Source organism: Xenopus tropicalis, chromosome 5, assembly GCF_000004195.4.
Source record: "Xenopus tropicalis strain Nigerian chromosome 5, UCB_Xtro_10.0, whole genome shotgun sequence".
In the NCBI taxonomy this organism is placed as follows: domain Eukaryota; kingdom Metazoa; phylum Chordata; class Amphibia; order Anura; family Pipidae; genus Xenopus; species Xenopus tropicalis.
Genome location: NC_030681.2, coordinates 50,168,689 through 50,196,307, shown reverse-complemented (window position 1 = coordinate 50,196,307; position 27,619 = coordinate 50,168,689). Strand labels below are relative to the sequence as shown.

Sequence of the window (27,619 nt, the reverse complement as noted above, 5' to 3'; positions counted from 1 at the left end):
TGAGTTTCTGTATTACACATAACTTTTTATTGCTCAGCATGGGGTATGAAGTTGTTTTCTTGTGTGGTGTCCCATTATTGTCTAACCTAGGACAGACTGGACCAGGTGTTCTTCACATCTCAAAGCCACTATAGAGTGTTAAAATATTTTGCTGGACCCCTTTTGTGAGACTTTTAAAAAAAATTAAACAGGAAAAGGTTTTTCTGTCTTGGCTTCTCACATTGACTAGTGGAGGCCATATATTGAAGGAAGAATAATGCCACAATACAACCTATAATAGGATTTGTCAGATTTTGCAGGAGTCACTTCCACAGAGCTATTGTGCAGGTTATGTTGAGTATGAAATCATGGGCTCTAATTGTTTATCCTGTGCTTATTGCATTTCCCCATACCAATAAAACACATGTGGCAAGCAAAAGTGAGATCACCTTTGAAAGCAGCCAGTTATAAATAATGTAATTTGTTTTTATTTCAGGGATGGACTATCATTGCAGAAGCCTTAGCATTATTTTTCCTGGATAAAGTAAAAATATACCGCATTAAACAATCAGTCCTTTAATATCTTGTGAGAGTTCCACTTAGAGCTAGGTTGCATTAAATATACATTTCTTAATCAAAAACAATGAATAGAAAGGTTAATTGTTGGCTGTATTGTAAGAATTTTATTCAAAATCTGTAAAACCACACTGATGCAACATAAATCAAATTACCATAACATTAGAGACATGTAGTAGCCAATCATTCCCTCTAAATTAGGACATACACACATTAACGGAGCAGTACAAAATTAGAAAAGAAGTTATTTGGGTTTCTCTTCGTGAAAGTACAAATATAAAAGTAAACAATTTGCAATCAACAGTGCTGAATATAAGAAAACAGAAAATGAGAAAGAAAAGCATTACAGTGCTATTCCTAATCCAGGGGCAAGTTTTGTCCCAATGTGGTGGGTGTTGGGCTTCACCTTGTCAGAATGAAATCCACTTGAACTGCTAGACAGCTTGCATTTGTACAGTAAGAATGGCAGCCTTCTAGAGAATACAGCCTGGGGGAGATTGCAAGAATCTACAGTACTGATAGCAATATTTAAGTGAATGCTTTGTGCAGTGGGTCGAAATGATCCCTATATGGTAGAACTCAAAGCAGACACTAGTTATCCAGAGTTTGGAGCCAAAGTATATATTAAAACAAAAGAAGAAATAAGCACCTCTTAATGAAACAAATCTGATCTATGAAATATATAAATATCTTAATAAACTGCCCTTCATGTCTCCCAACATTACCCATAAGTTATAATTATTTGAAAAAGAAGCTTTAATTTATTATTTTAATTTTAAAAAAATGAAAGAAAGATGAGAAAAACCAGTATTACGTGCCTTAGTTACTTTTGGTTCTTCTGCCTTTCTCCAATTGTTTTATCATGTTTGTCTGTAAATATTTTGGTCTGGAAATTTAAAAGGAAATGTTTTGTAATGTTTGTTACTAATCAGTTTTGTAACAATTATGAAATCCACACTACATAGTCACATACCTCATCAGAACACTCAGAAACAGCACTAGAAACCGAAATGGACAGCATACATCCATTTTCTGTTGGTTTAGTGCTGTTGTTTTAAATAGGAAATATTATTTCTGGCACTAAACAAGAATATGAGGCCAGTGTCACTTCCTGTGACTTCCTCATCCCACAGAACGTTAGAGGAGCTGATAAAACTAATTACTTGTCCACAGAGGTGCCCCTGATAATGAGCTACTCAAAGGTTGCTGCTTAGAGAAGCTAGGGATTTGTTTCTTGAATGGTAGATAGGGAGATCTAAACAAACTGCCCTGTTTATAAAGGAAAGGGGGAATCAGTTCAATGAAAATAGCATAAAGTTGGGAAAATATGGATTTTTTTCAAAAGGCAGAATGTATTACAACACAAATTCTATTTATTGTGTTCATTTTAGCAAAGGGGGTTTTAGGTGTATACTGTGTTTTTGAAGGTTAGGCCTTGACAGAAGTTTTCATGTATGTCCAAAAATAGTAGTTTCTGTGTGTGGCTAACCCAAAGGTGTTTCCTCATGTGTCAGTACTGTAATCACAGAAAAGTATCTTAGGTATATACAGTACATGTTCCAGGCAAATTCATGGTCAGAGTGCCACAAGGTGGGATATTCAGTGGGGTACAAAAGCTAATGCTATTTATCACAGTGGTAAAATCTACGGATATGGTCTTGGTGAAGGCCACGCAAGTACAAAATACAGAAATGACAGAATGAAAATGTGAATCTACCTCAGTGTATTTTCTAGTTTGTTATTAAGATATTTCTACACATCTACTTCTAACACAGTGTCACGTGCTTTTGAATTGAAACAATTTGCTTAATACGTTTTGAAATATTTACAAAACTTGAATTTACAAGATTCGAGAGGCATATAAGGTACTTTAAGGCAGAACTACTGTGTAATATTATGAAACTGTTATGAAATATTTGCACCATGTACCATACAGCAGAGTTCTGCAAAAGCAATAGGTCACTATACACAAGGATCTGCAAAAGCCAGATATTGCACATACTGGGCCGAACAAGGCTTGCCAAAAAATGTCAAAGGGAGCTTTATATCCCTCAAACATTTACCCTTGTTTGGCACCATATAAGTACTAGCTGACTTTGCTGTCCATTGCTTTGGGAGGTCTACATAGAAGCCAAACATCCAGGGTATCACACCATAGTGAGGTTCCTGGGCATGCTGCATCATACCTTTATACTCATTTAACTTCTTTTCTACTATGATTTTACTTTTGCAGCCCTACTGTATATATATGTTGAATGATTTTGCTCAAGTTCACCTTGACTTTTATGGTATATCAACTCCAGGACCCTTTAAAAATGGAGTAAAAGTGGAGTAAAAGAAAGTTGCAGTTCAAAGCAAAGCTGGTTTGAATGGCTCTTGAGACCTTTGAACTCCCAAAGCGTTTTGTTCAGATAATTTTATTGATAAGATACAATTACTGCATTACCACAGTTCCCACAACCCAATGGCAATTAATTAATTAAGGAGAGGGGGCTTTGTGTCATTTGCTGATAAAAGTCTTCCTTGATAAGTATATACTTTAAGGAGGTATACAGTTATTTATTATTTGATGCTTAGGATGTTGTTGATCAATAGCAGCTGCTAAGCTTGATTGCCAGGATATGCTCTTCTACAGGTCTAATCAACTGCTATATGACCCATGTAGCAGCCAAGAACTGGACTCTTTGACATGATTTTGAAGATGCATAGCTTGGGAATGTGTTTGAGGTCATTGATATATACCACAGCAGGATAATGTCTTTTTCCCTACAACCAAAAGTCAAAAAGTTTGTGATCCACAATAAGATGAAAGAATAGACTGACTGATCATAATTCAGCATCTAAAAGGTTCCAGCGGGTGTCATGGCACTGGTCTTGTATTGGTCCTTTAGTAAATGTACATAAAAAGTATAAAGTGTTATAGGGAATAATTACCCACCCAGAAAACAATGTAAAATTGCTCAAAAGGCTCTTCTGAGAACTTTGCAATTAATTCATTTTATTTTTATTGTCATTTCTTATTAGCAGTCTTACACTGCTAATATCATGGATTTAAAAACATAAGACATTTCCAGCTGGCAAGCAGAACGGAACAACAGAAGAGCCAACTGAGGCAGGGGGCGTCTTTAGACAGCTCTCAGCACTCAGAAACTTTACAGCACTCTAAATTTTGGCCAACAACATCAAGAATCGAAAGCATACATCAGTCAATAGTTAAAAGATGCTGGGAGTTGAAGCTGTGTTATCTTTCTGTAAACTGGCACCAGAACTACAGACATGATGTAAAATAATAATTGGTACCAGTTAGAGAGATAGTATAAACTGTTAAACACTCTGGCCCAATATCACTTTGAAGAGAGATAGGTTTGCATGCAAGGTTTAGGTTGTGTTTATGAAGTTTTACATAAGTTATACATATACTATGAAAAGTCCTGATATGATGCTGATATTTTCAGTATTTTGGGATAAATGTTTTAGATACCTTTGCATTTATAAATAATTTGTATTTTAAAATTTGTATTGACAAAATGTTGAGAATGATACACTAGATCCCCTGGCCAGAAAACAAAGACAATGCAATATAAGGGCAATGTTATATAATTCACTGCATAAACTATGTCTTGTATCTGGGTGGGAGCGATTACATTTATTGCCAGTTTCCACCATGGTTTAAATAATTAGGTGGAAGATTTAATTAATCAGCAAACAGAAGCAGGAGGGTAGCTTGTGGCGTTATGGATCACACAGTGTGTAAGTGTTGCCACAAATAGTGCCCAAGAGCATGCAAGAGTTGGGGAATATATAGGGAAAGAAAGTTATGCCCCAAGTGCTCCATGTGAATTTTCATAGCAGCAAGTGTAAAATAGCAACTGTATTTATATAATAGAATTGATAGAGCTTTCCCTTCCATTGTACCCTTATGGAAAAAAAATGAAAAATACATACGTGTAAGTGCACATACATGTGTGTACATACATTATAATCTGCAGCACATTTATATCCCAATTACAGGAAGAAGCAATGATCATTTAACGGTTTAACTTTAAAACAATTTAGTATTTGCCTGAAAACAAATGGAAAATTTGCTAAATTCATTCTCTGGTTTCTAACCGTCCTTAGGTACTGCCAAGTTAACATGTCACATTCTCATTTTAGATGTTACCCTTGACAAAGAAATATCATTTGTACACAACATACTGTGTGCACTTATATGAAGAAATAAGTAAGCTCCATTATTTGAGTGTATTAAAATTCTGTGTATTTACAGACCCTATTTATTTAGCACTTGGAGATTAAACAAAGACTGCCTTTTAGGCCAAATCATCCCATGTACATAGGTCACCCTGTATTCCATATTTTCTGTAAACCAGGCAATTCCTCAACTTCTTGGTCCAGATAATAATCCCACTGAAATGGAATTTCCTTAGACTGTTCATTCAAAGGTGTCTATAATATACATACACTGATATAAAACTTAGCACCAAAGGCTGGGTTCAACACGTGTGACAGCCTCTAGAGACCTACCTTATCACAAACAACACAACAAATAACTGGTTTACAATTTTTGTTAACACTTAACCACAAAGACAATTATCACGTTTTTTTTGTTTTTTTATGAGCTTAAGCTACATCTCACAGGAAACCTCATTCCAGAATGTGCACTTCCCTTTCCAATTTTCTCCTTTGGAGATTTGATACATAATCCAGAACACCTTAAACTGCTACACTTGTATCCTCTATCACCAATTATCCATATTTTGTTGTGCACAACAGAAAAGCTTTTTTTTTTTTTTACTATCAGTTGTATACCACGTACCACATACTCTTGTTATTTGTTGTCTAATTTTAAAATCATTTTATAAATGAAATTCCAACATGGAAAAATACATCTTGTGACACCCAATTTATGGTTTTTTAAAAAAAATTATAGTTTGTTTCATAAGGTAGAGTTTTATGACAGTTGCATCCAGGTTATAAAAGAAAACATGTAAAAGCCTGCACCAGTTTCAGGGTTAAATCAATTTTGCGGCTTGGTCTGCCTGTAGATCATTGGCACTTCAAGTCCTGTGTGAAGAGTCACCTGCGGGAATAGGACAGGATTAATCATGAGCTTCTGGTAGAAAAATAAATTACAATTATACACTGTATTAAAGGGGTGAGATACCTTCAAGTTGACTTTTAATATGTGTAATAGAATGTTTACTTCTTAGTAGTGATGGGCCGAAATAAATTGCTCATCACTACTTATTAGCAATGTTTCTTATTTTTTAGCTTTTTTGAATTATTTGCCTCTTTCTTCTGACTCTTTCAAGCTATCAAATGACCCCATCAGCTTATAGACTGTTGCTCTGAGAGGCTACAATTGTTATTGTCATTTTTTATTACTTATTTTTCTATGTAGGCCTTCTCATATTTGTATCTCTGTCTCTCATTGAAGCAACTGCCTAGTTGCTAGTGTCATTTGGAACCTAGCAACCAAATGGCTGTAAAATTCCAAACTGGAGATCTGCCCTGTAGCTGCAGATAATAACTGTTTGGTAATGATGGGATAATCTTCTGAATGTTAACTATTAAAATGTATGTAATTATAAAGTGCAGAATGAGTGGGATTATAGTCACTTGCTTATAATTACTCTGGTACATTATATGACCCAACGTAGAGGCTTAAATTATAAAAGATATAACAGGTAAACCAAAAAAAAGTCATGCCCTGAACTACTATTTCAATCACACCTGATCCCAAAACTAATATTGTGATCTACGCAGTATTTGGATATGAGAATATGCAGGGAAATGATCAGACATACATCATTCATTATTGAATATTTGCTGCCAAATATGGTGGGATCTGTTATTCAGAAAGCTCCAAATTACATGAAGGCCATCTCCCATAGACTCCATTTTAATAAAATAATCAAATTTTAAAAAATAGTTTCCTTTTCCTCTGTAATAATGAAACAGTACTTTGTACTTGATCCCATCTAAGATATAATTAATCCTTATTGGAGGCTAATTGGGTTAAATTAATGTTTGAATTTTTTTATGAGTAGTCTTCAGGGATGGGAAACTAAATTACAGAAAATCCCAGGTACCTGTCCCAAGAATTCTGGATAACAGGTCCCATACCTGTACAATATATATAGCAAATGTTTTGGCTCACCTGTACATTCCGATTGAGACTTACAGCTGGCATAAACACACCCTCAATGTTCTCGAACGCTATGGGACCCTGCTGCTTTCCATTAATATGAAAGATCAATATGCGTTTAACTAGATCCAAAAGAATACCAACTGTAGTTCCCTTGCACACACCACCTTCTGCCCTGTGAAGCCAAATAAGCAACTATAGTTAGTGGCTTAACCAACATTTCTGTAGATTCATTGTTAAAACATATATATTACTCTGGATATGTATTTATATGCAACATCAATGGTTCATAAAAGTTCTGCCCTGTTATTTGATTTTGACATCAGAAGTAATTAATACTATGACTTGAAAAGTAAATAAGAACATCGAAAACCTGTGTTTTAAATACATGTAAACGTATGCTTGTACACGAGTGAACAAATAAGCTAGGGAACTACTCCTTTCTAGGGATCATCATACCGTTGACTCCTTTTCCCTTCTGTTCATGTTTCAAACAACAAAATGGTTAAATCATTTTCTGTACCCTACCTAAGCACTGATTTATAGTAAAAGGTTCGTTTTCAGGATTTATTGTAATACTAAGGGGCAGATTTATCAAACCACCATTTGATAAATACACTTCTAAAAATCCCATAGGAATCAATAGAGAGTGGGTGAGTTTTTCTGTGGTGAGCTCTAATCTCACATTTTGATAAATCTTACTCTTAATATGCTGTTCTAAATACTAAATATGCTTTCTTCATCCATGGTGCTTGCATGGAAAAGTTCATACACAAGGTCACATGGTGACATACACATGTTTCATGTACTGTCTTGTTTTTCATTGTCATTTTAGCAATGTTTGTGACAATACATGCATCACATACACAAGCCATCAACTGTTTATCTGAAAGAATTTGATGCATATTTATCAAAAGGTTAAAATAACTTTTCACAAAATTCTACTAAAATATCCCAACAGCCAAGAGAATCTATGGTTTCAAACAGGGCTGTCCAACTTCTGTGGTCCCAAGGGCCGCAATTTCTCTGGTCTATGTGGTGAAGGGCCAATAACGGAAGCCAGTTTTGATGACTCACCTTTTGTAAACCAAACCTACCTCAAACCACACCCATGTCATCACAAGAGCTTTTAAGACCATCCCCACATTAATGGTGGTAGCACAGCAAAATCCCATGGTTGGTGCTTACTACAAGGTTATCACCGATCTCTCATATGTGAAATAAGTTAATTATTAAGCCTTATCTCCTAACTCGATTTCTATATTTTTCAAAAAAGTCAGATGCAATTCAATGAGAAAAAAAAAAGATCTCACTGTTTATCACATAAAAACTCTATTGAAGTCAAAGGGAAAGAAGGAACCTGATTCAGGAGAAAAGTGTTTTCTCCTCAAAATGAGTTTTGCCCATTGGTTTCACAGGATAAACCATCAAATAGAATTTTCTCTTGGAACTGAATGTATGCTAAGCCAAAAGAAAGTGTGGGTTGGGGAGGTGAATGCCAAAACTTCTCCCCAAAATCAGTCTGATACTGTATAAAGTATACTGCAGTCTTATTTTTATTTTTTGAGTCATGTTCTAGATTTACTTAATCCTTACCGGTTGGTATGAGAGTTGCAGTGCATAAACCAGCTTCGATTATTATCCACATACATTGCCCAAGCTTTATCATCCTTTCCCAGCATCATGTCTTTCACAACATTTATTCTCGCAACACCAAAAGCTGGGTCAGGATGGTTATCATATCGATCAACTTGTATCTCCCAGTAATGAATGCCTTTGGAGAATGCAGCAGTGCCCAGTACCACTCGGTCATCATAGCTACTGCAAGTGGCTGTCATATTTTCATTGGACAATACTATGTCTCGATGTGCAGCGTTAGAGTCAAAGGTAAAAAAGGCCACTAGGAAAAAAAATATATACATTTACAACAACATGGGAACTGGACCAATATTTTAGCCTTCATTAACTTTATGAAGGAGTTCTATGTATCTATCTATCATCTAATCTATAGATTAGAGGAACGGAGCTTCCATTTGAAGCAGCGTTGGTGGTTTTTCACGGTGAGGGCAGTGAGGCTGTGGAATGCCCTTCCTAGTGATGTGGTAATGGCAGACTCTGTTAATGCCTTTAAGAGGGGCCTGGATGAGTTTTTGAACAATCAGAATATCCAAGGCTATTGTGATACTAATATCTACAGTTAGTATTAGTGGTTGTATATATATAGTTTATGTATGTGAGTGTATAGATTGGTAAGTATAGGTTGTGTGCTGGGTTTACTCGGATGGGTTGAACTTGATGGACAATGGTCTTTTTTCAACCCTATGTAACTATGTAACTATGTAACTATCTATCTATCTATCTATCTATCTATCTATCTATCTATCATCTATCTATCTATCATCTATCTATCATCTATCTATCTATCATCTATCTATCTATCTATCTATCTATCTATCTATCTATCTATCTATCATCTATCTATCATCTATCTATCATCTATCTATCTATCATCTATCTATCTATCTATCTATCTATCTATCTATCTATCTATCTATCTATCTATCTATCTATCATGGGAGCTGTATTTAAACAAAACTGAAAAGTTGCAAGTTCCTTCCCTGTGTAAAACACATGTAAACTTACCATCAGATGTTTGCAAAACAACAGTCTTGCTATAAGGTCCAAGTCCTGTGGAATTAAAGGCCTTGACTCTTGCATTATACGTGCTATTAAAGTGAAGCCCATCAATCGTGCATAAGGTTTCCTTGCCCAAGTAAACTTCCTAAACATGACAAGAACACACAAAGTACATTAGGACCATTGTCTGCTACTTAAATAATTCAAGTTATATAACTCAGTTCAGTGAGTGCCTATAAAATTTGCTGAACATTAAAAATATATTCTGTTTTTCAGCCAACTACCAGAATAAATCCTGTATTGAGCGAATCCCAACACTGTAGTGATCACCCTAATGAGCTATTTATGAAGGTCTTAATGGCCTGCTCTTATCCTAAGGACCTTTTCTTTTTTCTTGTACTTGTCTCACTCCTAACCAGCACTGAGTTTGGCACCCAAGGAAGGGAAAACAGGGAAAACAGAGGGACATATTTACTGTAGTGTGTAAGCCAACATCACTGGACTAGCAACCAATCAGATCTTTGCTTTTTTTTTAATTTCTAGGTGAACATTAAATTCTAATTTCTGATTGCTTTTTATGGGTAACATCACTGGTGATGTTGTCTTACTGTAATAAGTATCAACCTCATCAAGTAACAACCTCATTTCCCCCTTACTGCAACTTAAAAGCAGACCCATACTGCCTCCATACCTACTACTGTTAATTGCATTTATAGTGGCATTATTGTACTGAGTTGGAATAATAGTACAACATGCAGTGCTAGCATGCTGAATAAATCTTGAAATTCAGTAGATGTAGAAAACAGATAACACACAAGGAAAAGGAATTTTATTTGTAGAGGACATTAGAATAGCTTTTCAGTTAGAATTTTGAGTTAGAAAGTGGCTGGGGAAGGAGGATTTTGGTACAGCAAACCCTGCGGTCGTGTCTTCCGGGCCCCCGATAACTGCACAGTCAGCTTCCTCTATATTTACGTGCCTGTAAGTGTGTCTATGAAATGTTAAAAAAAGTAATATTACGTACCCTAAAGGGACCACCATCTCCATCATCAAGTTCTAGGATGTATCCATCAACAGGATTGTGAGTGAAAGGTGGCATTCTCCATGCCAGGGTAACACTGTTATTCCTAGTGCAGCATTTTTCCAGCTGAAGTAGTGGTACTGGGGGTACTGTAATGGGAACTACGCACAGATTAGTGTAACCTCTTAATTCCATCTACAAGCAGATTTGTAATTACATATATATATTTATATATATCACATACAGAGGGATATTCAAAAGTTCATTTAAAGCTATATATTGGTAGAGATATATATATATATAGTTCTCCTTCCATTGTTTTTTCTCCCCAAACAAAAATGTCACCCTCCTCCCCTATCTACACCGATGCCTCCGATGCCGCCCCCCCTCGGCCCCCTGTGCTTACCTTACAGTGCCAGGGGCATTCAGGGGGGGCTGTATAGCTAGTGTAGAGAGCACAATTGCAAATTCGGCTCTTAAAGTTACTAGGAGTGGCTTTTTGCCCCCCCCCCCCCCGGTAACTTTGGGGGCACTGCTGCCTGAGGCTAGTTTCTCAATTCACCTCATGGTAGCAGCTCCCCTGGCTGACAGAATCAGAGGGCTGGCTGAATGAATGTGAGATCAAGAAATTCTCAACTTCCCTTACTAAATCACATTTCATTATTTATTTTTTATTCTTTTTAATTTAAAAATTTTAAAATGGCCACTGACCCCAGCAGCCAAAATACTATCTATGTGAGGCTACAATTTTATTGTTATTGTTATTTTTCATTACTTATTTTTCTATTCAGTTCCTCTCCTATTCATATTCCAGACTTTTATTCAAACCACTCCATGGTTTCTAAGGTAATTTAAACCCTAGCAACCAGATAACTGCTGAAGAGAGTTGTTGAACAAAAAGTAAAATCATTTAAAAAACATAAAAATAAAGACACATTGCCTTAGAATATTTCTCTCTACATCATACTAAAAGTTAATTCAAAAGTGACCAACCCCTTAAAAATGAATAAACAAGCCAGTCTATCTTTAAATGCAAAAAGAATTCAGTTGACAGGAAACATAGAAAAAAGTGATGGAACTGTGAGCTCACCCTTACATTTCATCTGAATAAAATCCAGCTGGTGAATAGCCTGCTGCAAAGGTTCATTGTCCAAGGTGAGGTCAAATTCAGGGGACACTTTGGGTTCCAAAGCCCCTTTCACCCACTGTTCTTGAGAACCTTGAACCCTCTTTATTAAAGCATCTGAAATCTTCAAAGGAGAACAAACACAGAGTAATAGTAAAACCATTGGCCTAGAATCACAGCAACTCATTGTGACATTTTTATTGCTATATGGTATATACACAAAACAGCAGCATTATATGCAGTATTGTACATCTTATTCAGCAAGAGGAGAGTGTGAGCAATGCACTTTAAAAAAAACTGCAAAGTTTAAGCCCTGTCAAATAATGTCAGTTTTAACTTTCACCACTCTCCATATTGTCAGCCATGAACACTGTTTTAGTTTAGATTTTTGCCTTCCACGTTCCCTACATTTTTTATCTAGGTCATGCATGTGCAAGCTGCTGCTGCTGTTTTACGGATTACTGCAAACAAATAGATGTCACTGGATGCTGGAGAATGTAGTTCAGCAACATTTGAGGAGCGAATCACAGCAAGCCATGATCTAGGTCACAGATGTTAATCTTTTCCTGATCAGCTAATAATTACATCTGAGTTCTAGATGGCAGGTCAGTAACAGCCAAAGACCCAAATTCTCCTGCTATTTGATCTAAGTACTGTAACTGACTCCTATAATGGCAGTTGACTGAAAAGAATTGCGCTTCTACTAGAGCAGATAAATACAGGTATGGGACCTGGGGTTTTCCAGATAAGGTGTCTTTCTGTAATTTGGATCTCCATTCTTTTCAATAATTGAAATTAAATAAACCAAATCTGTTTTTTTGCCTCCAATAAGGATTAATTATATCTTAGTTGGGATCAAGTACAAGCTACTGTTTTAGCATTACAGAGAAAAAGGAAATCATTTTTAAAATTTTGAGAAAAAGGAAATCATTTTTAAAATTTTGAGAAAAAGGAAATCATTTTTAAAAATGTGAATTATTTGATTAAAATAGAATCTAAGGTAGATGAGCTTCCTGTAATTCGGAGCTTTCTGGATAACAGGTTTCTAAATAATGAATCCTATACCTTTACCGAATTGTAAGAACATTTGTGGCAGTGATGGATTGATGTTCTTGGCAAGATAAGCCATTTTTAATTTGTCAGGGACACTTACTAATTCATGGAAACTGATACTCTTGATGCTGTTTCTGCCAGGTAGCCATTAAATATTTTACTGGTTACGATTGTTAAGGTTGGATAAGGATAGGGTTGTCACCCCTCTTGCCCGGGAACTCCAGGCAGGGAGGCGGCGTGACATCACTGGGTGGGGCAGTAATGTCGCAGGGGCGGGGCTTCGAGAATCCTTCCCCGTTTTCCAAATTGCCAGGCAATTTTGACACAGCCAGCCCTACCAAAAACCAGCTGTCAAAACCAAATGGCAACCCTAGTTAAGGTAGAAGTTAAGGTAGAAGTAGTAGTGCTAATAATTGGCCCAATGGTTTAAAGTCAGAACTGTACTCTTTTTTTGGTAAACATATCAGATAAATAAGGTTTCAGAAATAAACCACAGTGCATGTGCTAGGACCTTGCAGTGAAGAAAACCAGTGTTACCTGCAGAAAGCCAGAAGGATCATTTTCTTTAATTACTTCGAGACAATATTCCATGAGGCCTGTCGACTGGCGTAGTTTCAGTGTGCAGTGATTTATCTGGTCCCAGACAACCTGAAAGTAAATCCACATTTCACATCATCCCTGGGATTTAGAGAGGATCGAGAAATTGTACTAGTCTGAGTATAACATAAGGACAATTCTTGCTACTGTGTGGGGTTCATCTCTCACGTGGTCTTCCCTGCCTTTTGTAACACAGATCCCCATATTCCTCATTTATATACCTACAAACAGAGTCTGCAGGGATAACCACATTCTAAACATGTGCATGGCCCTAAAAATAGAAACATATTAGGGCTGATTCACTAAAGTGCGATAAATTTTATCGCACGGTTTTTTGCGTTAAATTAGACGTGATAATTAGCACGCGATTCACTATAGTATTATCGTGTGCGTTAAGTCGCCATATCGCATGCGTTATTTTTCGCGTGACTGCATGCGGTAGTTTTAATGCATGCGTTAATTAGCGCACAGAAAAGAATACTAACACATGATTCACAAACAGTAAGGCGCGCTAAATATCGCATTAGGCTATGCGAAAATTAACACCTACTTCATCCAGGCGATAATTATAGAAAAGTACAGTTAATGAGCTTTTGGCAATAAAATATGGACTTTGCAGTGTTATTTATTCAAGTATGTGTTTCCCCTAGAGTGACGCAGCCGCCAGTTTGCAGCGAAATGGTCTTTTTTAATACAGTAATTTTCTGCAAGTATTGGCGTGTATGGCTAACATGGCGTGCGTTCATTCGCACGACTATTTATATGCGGCTACAAGTGATGAAATGTTTCGCCAGGCATGGATTCGCAGTGAATTTTTGGACGTGCGGTGAATTTTTCCGCAGCAAATTTTTTCATGTGTTTCGCAAAACAATCTGCCAATGGCAAGACGCATGAAAAAATTTGCCACGCAAAAATTCACCGCACGTCCAAAAATTGACACAGGCGGCAAAAAATAATAGTCGCGGGCAACAATTTTTTTGCCCGCACAACCTTTTTGCCGTTTCGTGGATCTTTCGAAAGATTTGCAAATTTTTCACCAAAGATAACCAGAAAACATTTGCTCATCACTAGTGGCTACTATTTATAAGCATCTACTATTTATATGATACCATTTATATGCTACCATTTATATGTGGCTAATATTTATATACACCATTTATATGCGGCAACAATTTATATACACTATTTCTAAGCTACTTTTTATATCCGGCGACTATACGCATGCGTTATTTAGTGCATGTACCGTCAAATACCGCGAGTTAAATAACGCATGCAATATCGCGCATAAAATAGCGCAAGTATGCTTATAGTGAATCATGCGAAAAGTCGCGATAATTTAGACGCGATAAAATTTTTAGCGCACGTTATTTCGCACTTTAGTGAATCAGCCCTATTGATTTGTTCTATGGCTTTGCACCTTCCCCTTTTGAAGTATTAGGTTATTCTTTTATTTAATGAAACACATAAATGTGCGTGTATTGTGTTTGTTTATTTATTTACATAGAGCCACAATATAAACAAAGAAATTCATTAGGAAAGATCCTAATGAGGATCAAAACATCAGATTTTTGTACAATGTGCTGAAAATAAAGTTACACATTATAAAGGAGTGCTGGTCTTAAAGTCATTTTTCTATATGGCATGTGATTGTGCACCCTGCATTTGAGTGCAGACACTCCATGGACTGAAGGGAATTTAACACCACCCTGACTGTTCTACACTGAATTTTGTGTCATTTGCAAACATTATAATTATACATTCCTAGGGATTAGGACAAGCTTCCCTTGACCAGAAGAAGGCCACATCTGTCTTATCACCAAGCCCTGCCTCTAAGGATTTATCCCTTGCACATTTAAGTAAAGACAACAATAGGAGATATAGGGATATAGGCTTAAGGCAGGTTTCCTGTGGGGAAAAAAAAAACATTAAAAGGCATCATAAGTAGTGATGAGCAAATCTGTTCCGTTTCGCTTTGCCAAAAAATTCGTGAATCTTTCAAAAGGCCCGCGAAGCGGGCGAAAAATTTGCAAAACGGCGAAAATGTTGTGCGGCAAAAAAAATTGACGCTTGCGGCTATTATTTTGTCGCACGGCTATTATTTTGTCGTCGGCGGCTATTATTTCGTCGCCCGCGGCTATTATTTTGTCACATGGCTATTATTTTGTCACGCGGCTATTCTTTTGACGCCGGTGACTATTCTTTTTTGATGCCGGCGACAATTTTTGGGCGTACGGCAAATTTTTCTGTGGCAAATTTTTTCATCCATTTCGCGAAACAATCCGCCAATGGCGAAACGCGGAAATTCGCCGCAAATCCATGCCTGGCGAAACATTTCGCCCATCACTAATCATAAGTTACAATCAAAATCTTAGCACTATATTGAGCCATTATTATTATAAATTAGGATTTATTTGCTTTTATATTGTCTTTAATTCAAAATTTTCTTATTCCACTTTAATGTAAAGACCTGCCTCTAGTTTTCTGTTCCCAGTACATATGAATAATAAAGCAAATAGGACTAGTGATGAGCGAATCTGTCCTGTTTTGCTTCGCCGAAATATTCACAAAATGGCAAAGATTAACAACAAACCACATTGAAGACAATAGGCATTTTTTGATGGCTACCATATTTAGCCCTTAGTTTACCAGTGTACATTACCCGTCCCTTCACCCTTTCTTGTCACTGTCTTGTTAGCAGGAGTCAATTATGCCAGGTGATTATCTGCGCTCTGTAATCTAATTATCTACCTTAATATCGTTCAATAAACACTGAACTCAATGTTAATGAGGAGAAAAGTACATGTATCCAATGGAAGTCTTATAAATAAATGACAAATAAGATTAATTAGGACCTGCTATTTAATGTTCACAAAAGGCTGCTCACCTTGAATTTATGCTCCCGTTCCTTAGTAACTTTGGTGAGCAGTTTTGCTTTTTGACGATTTAATGCATCAACTAATGCATCACATTGGGCAACCAAGCAAGCTTCATATTCTAATCCATTTTCCTAAAAAGAAGAAATAGGCATGAACAGTGTTAGATCAATTAAACATAAATAATTCCATTTTAAAGGGTTTCTGTCATGATTTTTACAGTGTACCTTTTATTTCTAAATTGGACTTCACATAGCAAATAATTCATTCTACCATTTAAAATGTTATTCTTGAACCAACAAATGTATTTTTTTTGTTGTAATATTGAGGTGTAGGCAGCCATCTCAGTGCATTGCATTGAGTCTGAGCTGTCAGAAAAAGCCAGTGCTACACATTAGAACTGCTTTCAGGTAACCTATTGTTTCTCCTACTCCCATGTAACTGGAGTCCCAAGCCAGACTTGGATTTCTTACTAGTGCTATTCTGACATCTACCACTTTTAGCAATACATTTGTCAGAGAGCTGCTATCTTGCTACCTTCCCATTTGTCTGCTGATTGGCTACAGGGGGGGCAGGCATGGGGGCGATATCACTCCAACTTGCAGCTCAGCAGTAAAGTCTGATGTTTATCAGATCACAGGTCACATGGCTGTGGCACCTTGGGAAATGAAGAATATGGCTAGCCCCATGTGAAATTTCAAAATTAAATATAAAAAAATCAGGGGTTGTTCACCTTTAACTTAACTTTCAGTATGAAAATACTATATTAAATAATGAAGACCAATAGAAAAGTAGCTTAGAATTGGCCAATCTATAACATACTAAAAGTTAACTTAAAGGTGAACATCCCCTTAACCAGGGCCATATATGGAGCAGAATTAGCAAACAGGGTTGCAACTGAGAAACTGAGCAGCTTCTGATATATAATCAGGGCCGCCATCAGGGGGGCACAGGGGGTACTGTTGTGCCGGGCCCGGACGATATCCTCGCTTTAAAGGGGGCCCGGCCGTGACAGGTTTTTTTTTTTAGCTCGGGCCCCCTTTAAAGAACTCCGGGCCCTGGCTGTCATTGGTGGCCAGTGGGAAATTTGATTGGTTGCGCCCCGTGCGTCCATACGCACGGGGCGCAACCATACGAAAGGTGCAGATCAGCGGAGGGCCAGGCACAGATCGCGAGGACGCAGAAGAGGAAGGTGAGCTGGAGGAAGCCGCATGGGAGCTGGAGGGAGTCGCTGGGTGTGGGCGGGGGGCTGGACGAAGTCGCTGTGGGGGAGCTAGAGAGAGTCCCTGGGTGTGGAGGGGGAGCTGGAGGAAGTACCTGTTGGGGGGGGGGAGCTGGAGGAAGTAGCTGTTGGGGGGGGTCGAGGAAGTTGCTGGGGGGGCTGGAGGAAGCTGATGTTGTGGGGGGGGGGCTGGAGGACTTTGCTGGGGGGGCTGGAGGAAGTAGCTGTTGGGGGGTCGAGGAAGTTGCTGGGGGGGGCTGGAGGAAGTAGCTGTTGGGGGGGCTGGAGGAAGTTGCTGGGGAGGCTGGAGGAAGCCGCTGTTGGGGGGGAGCTGGAGGAAGTAGCTGTTGGGGGGGAGCTCGAGGAAGTTGCTGGGGGGGGGCTGGAGGCAGTCGCTGGTGGGGAGGAAGCTGAAGGAAGTCGCTGGTGGGGGGGGCTAGAGGATGCTGGTGGAGCTGTGCAGATATTGGGGGGAGCTTAGGCACATATCAAGAGGGGGGAACCGCAGGATGCTGGTGGGAGCAGGGGGGAGCCGGAGGATGCTTGGGCAGGTGGGAGCTGAAGGATGCTGAGGGGGAGGAACTGGAGGACAAGGGAGGGGGGTTAACTGTAGGATGCTGGGGAGATGCTGGCTACTAATGTTTTAGGGGGCCCCGGGCTACCACTGTTTTAGGGGGCCCTGGCTACCAATGTCTGTGTGTCCTTTTTACTAATGGGAGGGGCCATTGAGGGGCAGGACGTGGGTGGAGGGGGGCCCAGAAAATTTTCTTGTGATGGGCCCCGTGATTTCTGATGGCAGCCCTGTATATAATCTATAGCAATATTTAGGTCAATACTACTATGGTGACTATGGCATCTTCTTTCTCCCTACACGGCTTTTTAGACTGTTGATTTTCCCACAAAGTTTAAGCCCTGGTGCAGCCACTTGGGGATTGAATAGGCTGAAAGGGAGGTTCAAATGTTACCCTCCAGCCTGTCTAATCCCCATGCAGCTCTACCAGAAGTTAAAAGAAATCGAATAGTCTAAAAAGTTGTTTAAGGGGGAAAGAAGATGTAGGAGCTAAAGCTCTGCCCTCCTTACTCGATTCTGCAGCTCACTGACAGCAGGGGGGCCGGCACCAGAGTAAGTACAGCGCGGCTAGGCACACCTTAGGAACCCAAAAGGCACTGGGCAATGTTACTTCCGAAAAGTAGGAACCAGTTGGAAACTTTTGTTTTGCCACAGTAAATATGAGTCTAGAGTGAACGGAATGTTCCATGGCCATTTTTAGTGATCTTTCTATAGTGATTATAGTGGCATGTCTGTGGTTAATGTGCTGGTTATCCATTTCTTGTAGTAATTATACTGGCATATTTTGGGTTAATATGCAGATTTCCATAGTAATTGTACTGGCACATCTGGGGTTAAAATGACCATTATCTATTTTATTAAGTGATTGTACTGGTTTGTCTGGGGTTAATATGTATGTTTTACATTTTTAGTAGTAATGATATTGGTACGACTGGGGTATGTTAAAAATATGTGTTGTATTTAAGGATGTGTTCACAGGTGCACATGGCCCAAAAAACTTCACAGTGCTGTGTGCGGCACATGTTCATGATTTATACTCTGTACTAACAGTCCCCCTAGTTATACAAGTATGTAAGTTGTGAGCAACTCTGTGGGCTTTCACAGTAAATTGACTCCCTACAAACTTGGCACCTACAGGCTTAGAAAATCAGGTTGTTTCTGCTTGATGACCTCCCCCCTTTGGAAAATTTTCTCCGGATGCCCATGGGAATATGATAACTAAAAAAAAAGATGTTATTTCACATTGTACTGATGTTGTTACATTGTTGGAACATTTTCACAATCTTTTTGGTCAGTGCTATTAATGGAAAAGAAAATGAATGATACCTGGATTTGCTGTAGAATATTCTTCAGCTGAACCAAAAATTCTTTGGCTTCTTTTGCTTTATCAGATACACCACTTAAGGCCTGGGAAAGCTGTGCCTGCAAAATATAGAAAGACACTGATTGTATCAATGAAAAGAGATGTGCATATATTTATTATTTATACCAGTGATAATGCAATGCCCATTATTATGCTCTGGCTCTAATGGACTATGCCCTATCACTCTACTTTGCAAACTTGTCTGGAGCCAGTTTTAGTTTTACTTGGTCACATTTGTTTATTTGCCTCAGTAATTGCTTTCTTGTTAGGCAGTTTTTGTATTTTGTGGCACTAAAGAATATGTTTTTATATATAGAGGTATGGGACCTATTATCCAGAATGCTCAGGACCTGGGGTTTTCCGGATAAGTGATCTTTCTTTAATTTGGATCTCTATTCCTTAAGTTTACTAAAAAAAAAATAATTTAAACATTAAATAAACCCAATAAGATTACTTTGCCTCCAATAAAGATTAATATACTTTAGTTGGGATCAAGTACAAGGTACTGTTTTAGTATTACAGAGAAAAAGAAAACCATTTGAATTTTTCGATTATAATGAAGTCTATGGGAGATGGCCTTCCTGTAATTCAGAGCTTTCTGGATAACGGGTTTCTGAAAAATGGATCCTATACCTGTACCAATAATTAAGATACATGTAGTAGCCATTGTTATGACTCCCAGTCAGAAACATGAGTGGGTCAATTCTATTTCACCAAGCACTCTTACTTAAATCTACAAATTCTATAAAATCATATGGTTATTGAGCAACCATAAAAACTTGCTTGGAGGAAGCTCTTAACACAGATATTTAATGCTTGCGTGCACATATGCTATTCCAAGCACTCTCCACGATTGTGCTATATCATGTGTCAGTAAATGAAATGCATGGCTTTGTCTTGAAGTACCTTCACCACACAACCGTGATTTTAACCATTTACGGCACTGGTGATGCAGGTCTTTCATATGACCAACAGGGTCCTCACAGCAATGTAAAAGTTGTAACAGAGCCGCACACAGATAAGAATAGCTGGTGGGGATAGAGAATTGTTTAAAAGTAAAGATAACAGCCCCACTGGTATTAAGTGTAAATTTATGTCTCATTGTTATTTGTATTGATAATTGATTCATTTGTGTTTTCTGACTAGTTACCGTATATTTGGAGTGGTGTTTACCATACATGGACTATGGGGAATTTTATCACTGGATGCATTCCAAGGGTTTTTATGGACTATATACCTCTCTATGGACAAGATGGGACTTTGAGGAGGGGAGGAAGGAACTGTAAAGGTGTGTTGTTTACTTAGTAAAGAATCCTGATGAAGCGAGGGGTGTGCCCCCCCGAGAAATGTTGAAAAAAGTTGGTTACAATAAATGGGGTAAGCTCCCCAACTGCATAAAAGTGTGTGTGCAGCTCTGCTATAACCATTACATGGGGCAATTTGCATCCCCTAGTCAAATCCTGGCTACCTCAGGTGACGAATCTCTGCAAAATGTACAGCTGATCCACTTCCATTGAGGTGCAATCCATAACCGCTACAGAGATTGTACCCCAAGGAAAAATCATTAGTGCTAATAGACAAGTGCTATAGAAACCCAAACCTTCTTTCCTAAACCAAAACTTTAGCCATGCATGCATCCCCTCACTATAATAACTTGCCTCCATAAATCTACCCAATCAACCATAAGTCAACCCTGGACAGCAAACTGTTATGTTGTAGTTGTCCAGACAATTGATTACCCTATCCACTATCCTGATAATCACAATCTGTAGTGATGTGTGGGCCAACCCGAAAACTGCGGGTTTACCTGCAATGCAGGCAGGCATAGGCTGACATTCACACCGTGCTCCACTTACGTTTCTGTTTAAGCCTCTATTTATAGACGTGCACCTGCCCTGCCTCCTTCATTACATTAGAGATGAGGGTCAAGCACAGGTCTGTAAACAGAGATGGACTGCCAGGCCAGGTTGGGCATGGGTAAGGAGCAAGTGGCTTAGGGTCAGGTACATCGCTATTGCCCTGCTCTCCACCCCATCAGTACTACAGAGGTTGCTTGTTTGGCTGTTTGAAAGACCAGCCCCATTAGAAACAGTTAAACCTTGTAAAGTTGCTTTATAATTAGGAATATTAGGGTTTATGTGTGACTATATAGTTACAGTACATTAAATATAAACACAGGGGCAGCAACAAAGACAGCTTAGCCAGTCAATATTTATGGAATACAAATATTAGTTGGCTCCAGCCATGGCTCCCAGCGGAGAGGAAAAAGTCTCTCTGACTCCCTATCACCACCCTACACCTATTTAGCCTTCAGTTACAAATGATGGACCTAAGCATTACTGCACTTACACGTATGGATTAGATCATTTTTTTACTACACCGAATGTCTTACTTTTATTAAAAGCATTTATCATTTATTGATTTTCCATTAGAGCAGAAAGCAGAAATGCAAGCTGCCTTTACCAACAGATAACACTGCAGGAACAAAGAAGCACTGTTAATGAGAACATAATGAAATATGGATGCAAGTGAACTTTTCAGTACAAAAAAAAATAAAGAAAGCTTCATAGTAATTCATTTTCTGCTCACATATTTCTATAACATGTACAATACCCTATTTTGTGTCGTAATCTCTAGTATGTGATAGGTGTATATGAAGGATGTATAGGTATATTTAGGGGCCTACCATTTACCCATATTTGAATACACATGCTTGTTTGTTTTGATTAGCGATTAGGTAAAGGCTGCAAGGTGCACCAGCTCACAGGCAACCATGTTAAACAAATTACTCAGTAGCCATGTAACATGCTTTTTAAGGGAATCCTGTTTTAAAGAGAAGAACCAGAAGCTCTAAATATCATTAAAATATCTTGAATATTGTGATAGGGTTGCTGTGTCTAGGGGCTTTTACAGAAAAACCCTGAGTGTAAGGCGCATCATTTTTTACTTGATCTGTTTTCAACCTTGACCTGTTTTCAACTGTTATATTGTATTCTATAGAAAATGTACTAGAGCCCAGTGAGTGACAAGCTGAATCAACATGGTTCCTTCCTTTATGACTAAAATGAAACAGTCCATCTAATTGACAACAGTAACAACTGAGCCTACAAGGATGCAGAAACTCATGCATAACACTAATTTGAAAGACATGGAAGGTTGGACTGGCCAAATTACCTGATTACCCATGCTACAGTACATAATCTACTATACACAAGAAGTTGACTTCAAGTATCATCACTCTCTTCCCTTGCCCTACTATAACTCTAGAAGCTCAGAGTCATTTATCCCATGATACAAAGTGAGAACTTTGACAGCACAAAGTTACCTCCTAGTAACTTTAAGAGATGAAATTATTTTTTCTTACCAGATATTCAACTTTTCTAGTACAAAGAATTCAACAATTTGAGCTAAGTGTGGGGGATGTGACTATTTGCGGGTGGCATCATATATGCAGACCCTTGAATGCCCCTAAAGAGACGACTAGCCTTAGCACACCAGTCTGACATTAAAAACATGTACTAATGTTTTTTTCTGAGAGACCAAGTTGGCACACAGGCATACAATAGAGACTTTATAGAATTGCATAGATGTGTGACATGTTCCTAAACATGATGAGCAATTGGAAAAAGTGTGATTAGTTTGAGCAGAAGTAAAAGCTTTACATTGCAGAATTCTGATGACTGGGGGTAAGGGAAGTGTTCTTTTCTGCTAACTTATTTTTTTATAGACTTCAAACCAGTACTAGACCATGGATGCCGTTGGTGGTAGAACATTATCTGATAGCAAGCCTCATGCTTCCCGGTTAATCCCCTAGTTAACCTGGTGACCAATAAAGGCCAGTGGTAGAATAAGGCCAACGTATGATGTTGCCATTTGCAGTACAGCAGTAATAAAGGCACACACAGCCTCACACATACCCATGTACACGCATATAAATAATGAACAAACTGAATATCTGGCAACTCTGTGGCTTATATTTGATCAGACAAAGGTAGAGGTAGAGGCCAACAGTTTTGTTAAGTAGACCCAACTGGTTAACCCACACCTGGACCCGTAGTTTCCCCTGCTCTGACCCCGCTACACCATCTAACCACCAGCCACATTCTGAGCACTACGCACTGACTGCCATAAAGAGAAGGTGAAAAATGAGTTTATATTGAAATCTGCTAAACCTATATCCAGAAATCCTACTGGCAACCTGCCAAATACCTGTGTCTTTGCAAGTAATCTGTGGGTAGCCGTAGCCAACCAGTAGGCAGTCAAGGCAGTCAGACCATTTACTGTATTAGCAAGGCTGTGGAACAGATTATGAAAAGTCAAGATAAACATTTTACTCCTTCTTAACTAAAAAAGTGTTTTTCTCCAGTTGATCAAATTGTTTAGGCATGTCAGTTTTTATTTTTGATTATTTATTTGTGAGGTCAACAATTAAAATTTGTATCCTTGCTGCAAACAACACACCCATGCTGTGACTCACTGAGCAATTCCACCTTCTCTAAATGGTTCATTCCAGCCTGAGTCAGCAATTTGCATAACATTGGGGTAGTTTGGTTGCTTGCACAAGGAATATTATATTGAGAGAGCACACTATTAGACCATTTATATCTCAGAAACTATAAGGAGAAATGCTTAAAACTATTTGTGGAAAATGATTAATAAGAACCCGCTACCGTTTGAATGTATATAATGACGGTTCCCCTTTAATTGCATTTGATTGCTTGCCCTCATATACATGTAGGATACTGAAAACAAAAACAATAATAAAGTTGCAACAATTAGAAAAACATGAAAGCAGAGTGAATTACCTAGAATCATCCACCCAATAATTATCTAAATACTAAAACAACAGAGGCAGCCCACTTATACACGTGATATTCTCTCTACTGTAGACATTTTGCAGTATACAACTTCAGCTATTATTGTAAATATGAATAAATATTGGGATTGTAAGCTCTACGGGGCAGGGACCTCCTTCCTACTGTGTCTCATACCACATTGCACTTACTCCCTGTGTATTTATACTTATATATTGTATTTATTATAACACTTGTCCTCCCTGTGTGTAATTGTGTATATTGTAAGATTGTACAGCGCTGCGTAACCGCTTTATAAATAAAGTTATACATACATATTCCAGCAGTGAATGCGTACTCTAAACAGTTGATAATAACGCCTTTCTCTCCCTGTTGCAAGTGCCTTCTTGTTGTAAGCTTTATAAATGAAATATAGACTGGAATCTGAACTAACTGATCCACAAACAAAATTGACAATTGAAGTATACTCTTTATAATAAATCCAGCAGAAAAGTATTCCTCAAAGAATCTTGCGCTAACCAATGGCCCACTTCTAAGTTTAAGGAATGGCACAAACTGTTGTGATGTTTTTTACATTGCAGGCAGACCCACACTAGGCACCCATAGATGCAGGTCTTTGTGATCCATTCTGCAATGCATGCAAAGTAAATGTACTGTCAGTGTTGGACTGGGCCGCCGGGGTACCGGAAAAAACCTGGTGGCCCCGGCGGCCCATTGGGGGGTGCAGGGGCCCCTAAGGCAGAAGCCCCAGTGGGCCCCGCACTCCCCCAGTCCAACCCTGTGTACTGTATTTATAAAGGGTATTTATAAACACCCTTCACATTTAAGTTATTTGAAAATAATTGCAACTGAGGACATTATTTTCTCTCCCTTTGCAGCTCTTGCTCTGTGATTTAAAACAAAATAGCAGGAGTCAGCCTTGCATATGAATTCACAGGCCTGTTAATCAGCTGGATTCTGCTACATTGTTTCAGAAGTCAGAACTAGCAGGTCATAGACTGGAAAAGAAGAGACATCAAGATACCACTTATAAGTATACTAATATGATTAAAAACACTTAATGTTGTAGTTAAGGTGTAAAGATTGGTTTCATTTACCTGGTTAGGCATCCTTACCTTATGCTGCTTCCACATGATGCCCAGTGCTTTCATCTCATGCTTGCCATGCTTGCCCTCCTGCAGGCACTGGTAACACACAGGGGTCCTGCAGTTCAGACAGTACATGCTGTAGTTCTCCAGCTCATGATCCGCACAGGTGGGGAACTTGCGGGAAGCGTTAGATGGCACTAGAGCTGTAGCCGGTCTGTGGGCACTGGGGCCCGGTTGTGTAATGTGGGTGGCGGGCACCAACCTGTGTTTAGCAAAAGGCCCCCTAGTAGGGTGACACTTCTTCTGACAGGAGGAGCAGTAAAGCACATCACATTGCTCGCACATGACAGCCGCCTCTGCTGGGTTACTGTCACACAGCTGGCACCTGGCATTTGCACTACCGCCACAGGCCGCTTCTGCCGCAGCGCTGCCCTCTGCGCCTGGCGCTAAGCCGCGCTCCTGTTGGTACCGATGCACTATGGTTTCCAGCAAGCGGTTGCGTTGGAATCCGCGGAGGCCTCTCTCATCCAGCGATGCGCTGCGGTGGCACTGGGGGCACGTTATGGAGGAGGAGCTGCACAGGCTCCCATGCAGAGCCCGGGAGGAGGCCCCTGAGGAAGAAGCCAAGGATGGAGCTGGGGCCGGCGGCAGGACCCTCACGCCGTTTGGGGACTTGAGGCTGGGCGTGTAGGAGCCGTACCCGCTATCCGTCTCGCTGTGCAGGCTCATTTTATCCAGGTGGTCTGGGTAATCGTAATCTGCCCCCATGAGCAGCATAGGCCGGGCACCGTGGGGCAAATGCTCGCTCTCTGGGGTCTGAACCACGATGGTGCGGGCACAGGGCAGGCACACGTTGTGAGAGCAGGGCAGGATTAGGGGCTCCCGGAAAAATGAGCCGCAAACCGGGCACTTGAGTTCTTCCTCCATAGCGCCAGCCTGCGCCTCTTCTGCGTCTGCCTTACTGGCGTGTCATGGAATGGGCAAGGCAGGCACCTGAGGGAATACAGCCAGGGAAAGGGGGGCCAAGGCTGGGTGTAGTAAGACAAATGAGTACAGCAATTAGCAGTGAAAGGGCTGCAAACGGCGAGTAAAAAAGAAATGAATACAGATAAAGCAGACAGGCACTGCTACTAATCTGCTGAAATGATACTGGGAAAAGCTATAGAGTGCCTGCTGTTGTAACAGTTATTCCAAGAGCTGGTGGGGTGGGTATAGCAGAGAGGCTGGCAGCAAAGTGAATGAGCAGCCTGATACTGTAAGAATCCGATACTGTAATTATAACTGCAGCCTTGGCAAGAATCAATGAATGTATCCAGTGTAATATACAGTGTAATAGTGTAATATTCAGTGTAATATTCAATCCTTTCCTTGTTCTTCAACGCGCCTCCTCCAGCGCCCACTGTCCAGCTCACAGCACCCACTGCCCAGCTCACAGCACCCACTGTCCAGCTCACAGCACCCACTGCCCAGCTCACAGCACCCACTGTCCAGCTCACAGCACCCACTGCCCAGCTCACAGCACCCACTGCGCCCAACTCTCAGCTCTCAGCTCACAAGGCAGACGGAATGGACGTTGGTTTCAGCACCACAGCCGGGGGGACAGCTTCCCTTAGCGCAGGGCCGGCAAATCGCACCGACTCACTGACCTTGGCTGATCGCAGAGTAGCGGCTTTATCTGCTGCCGAGTCTTCTCATCGCTGCTTCTAAAACCCATTAAATCACACGGCCGAATTGTAATGGGTCCAGCTGTTTTAATTTGGCTGGCAGCACAGATGAGGGAAGGGAGGAGGGAGAGGAGGAGCAATCTCGCCAATGGAAGAAAAATAAAGAGATGGGAGGGAGGAGAAGGAGAGTAAAAGGCTTGCTGGAAATTCTCCCATCAGAATAATAAACAGGAATAAGGGTTTGAAATGATTTTATTCATAATTATATCATTAAAATACTCAGTAAATGTTCCTGATGCAGGGGTTGCGGGCATGCTGTATTGCACATAATACACTAAGCAGGGGATTTTGCTTTTGTTTTTAAACGCCATATGGCCGCATTTGTATTTATAGCCTGATTTTCTTTTTAAGTAATCTCTGTTCAGTAAAAATCCCAGAGAATAGCAAAGTGAGGCCACTGAAGTCTACTAAAAGAATGTAAGCCTCTTTTTAAATCCTCCATGTATTGGTTGGACAAGTGGGACTAGATTAGTAATATGTGGGATCCTAACCTGGTGCTGGCAGTAGCAAATGCCATTTTGCAGCGAAAAGCCCTGGTACAGGACCTGTATTTTAAGATGGATCTTTGTAGTTAATTCATTCTTTTTCCTAGCAAACTATTTAGTATTGTCGTTGATGAGCTACAATTTCCACCATTTGTTAGAAAAGAGCATCTCTTTGTGTGCTGTTATCAGGTCTTAATGGAAACTGGTACATGCATTTAAACATGTCTTGTGGGCAAGACAAACAATGTGTGTAGCTAGAATGAGCTCATACAAGAAACACCTGCTTCTCCACCTAACATGGTCTCTTTATTATCCAGCCAATGAAAATCCTGTTCAGCAGTG

General features: G+C 39.5%; 1 protein-coding gene across 3 annotated transcripts; it reads right to left on the bottom strand.

Annotated features, from left to right (window-relative positions):
- Positions 1–635: 635 nt before the first annotated feature.
- trim67 (tripartite motif containing 67) lies at positions 636–26,952 on the bottom strand. 3 transcript variants are annotated; one of them, XM_031902389.1, is made up of 10 exons: positions 25,096–26,952; positions 19,130–19,225; positions 16,022–16,144; positions 13,078–13,188; positions 11,452–11,611; positions 10,365–10,510; positions 9,347–9,485; positions 8,300–8,603; positions 6,716–6,878; positions 636–5,635 (listed from the first exon to the last, which is right to left on the bottom strand). In XM_031902389.1, the coding sequence occupies exons 1-10, from the start codon at positions 25,993–25,995 to the stop codon at positions 5,573–5,575; spliced, it is 2,205 nt and encodes a 734-aa protein (XP_031758249.1). In that variant the 5' UTR covers positions 25,996–26,952; the 3' UTR covers positions 636–5,572. The 3 variants fall into 3 exon arrangements, with proteins under 3 accessions (XP_031758249.1, XP_031758248.1, XP_002931537.2); XM_031902388.1 differs by having other exon boundaries at positions 10,365–10,522; positions 11,458–11,611; positions 25,096–26,951; XM_002931491.5 differs by having other exon boundaries at positions 11,458–11,611; positions 25,096–26,951.
- Positions 26,953–27,619: the final 667 nt, after the last annotated feature.

Coding starts and splice junctions, on each gene's coding strand:
- trim67 (XM_031902388.1), bottom strand. CDS start 25,995: ATGGAGGAAGAACTCAAGTGCCCGGTTTGCGGCTCATTTTTCCGGGAG. Junction 13,189..16,021: donor AACGGGAGCATAAATTCAAG/GTGAGCAGCCTT, acceptor ATTTACTTTCAG/GTTGTCTGGGACCAGATAAA. Junction 5,636..6,715: donor GTCTCAATCGGAATGTACAG/GTGAGCCAAAAC, acceptor CTATTCCCGCAG/GTGACTCTTCACACAGGACT.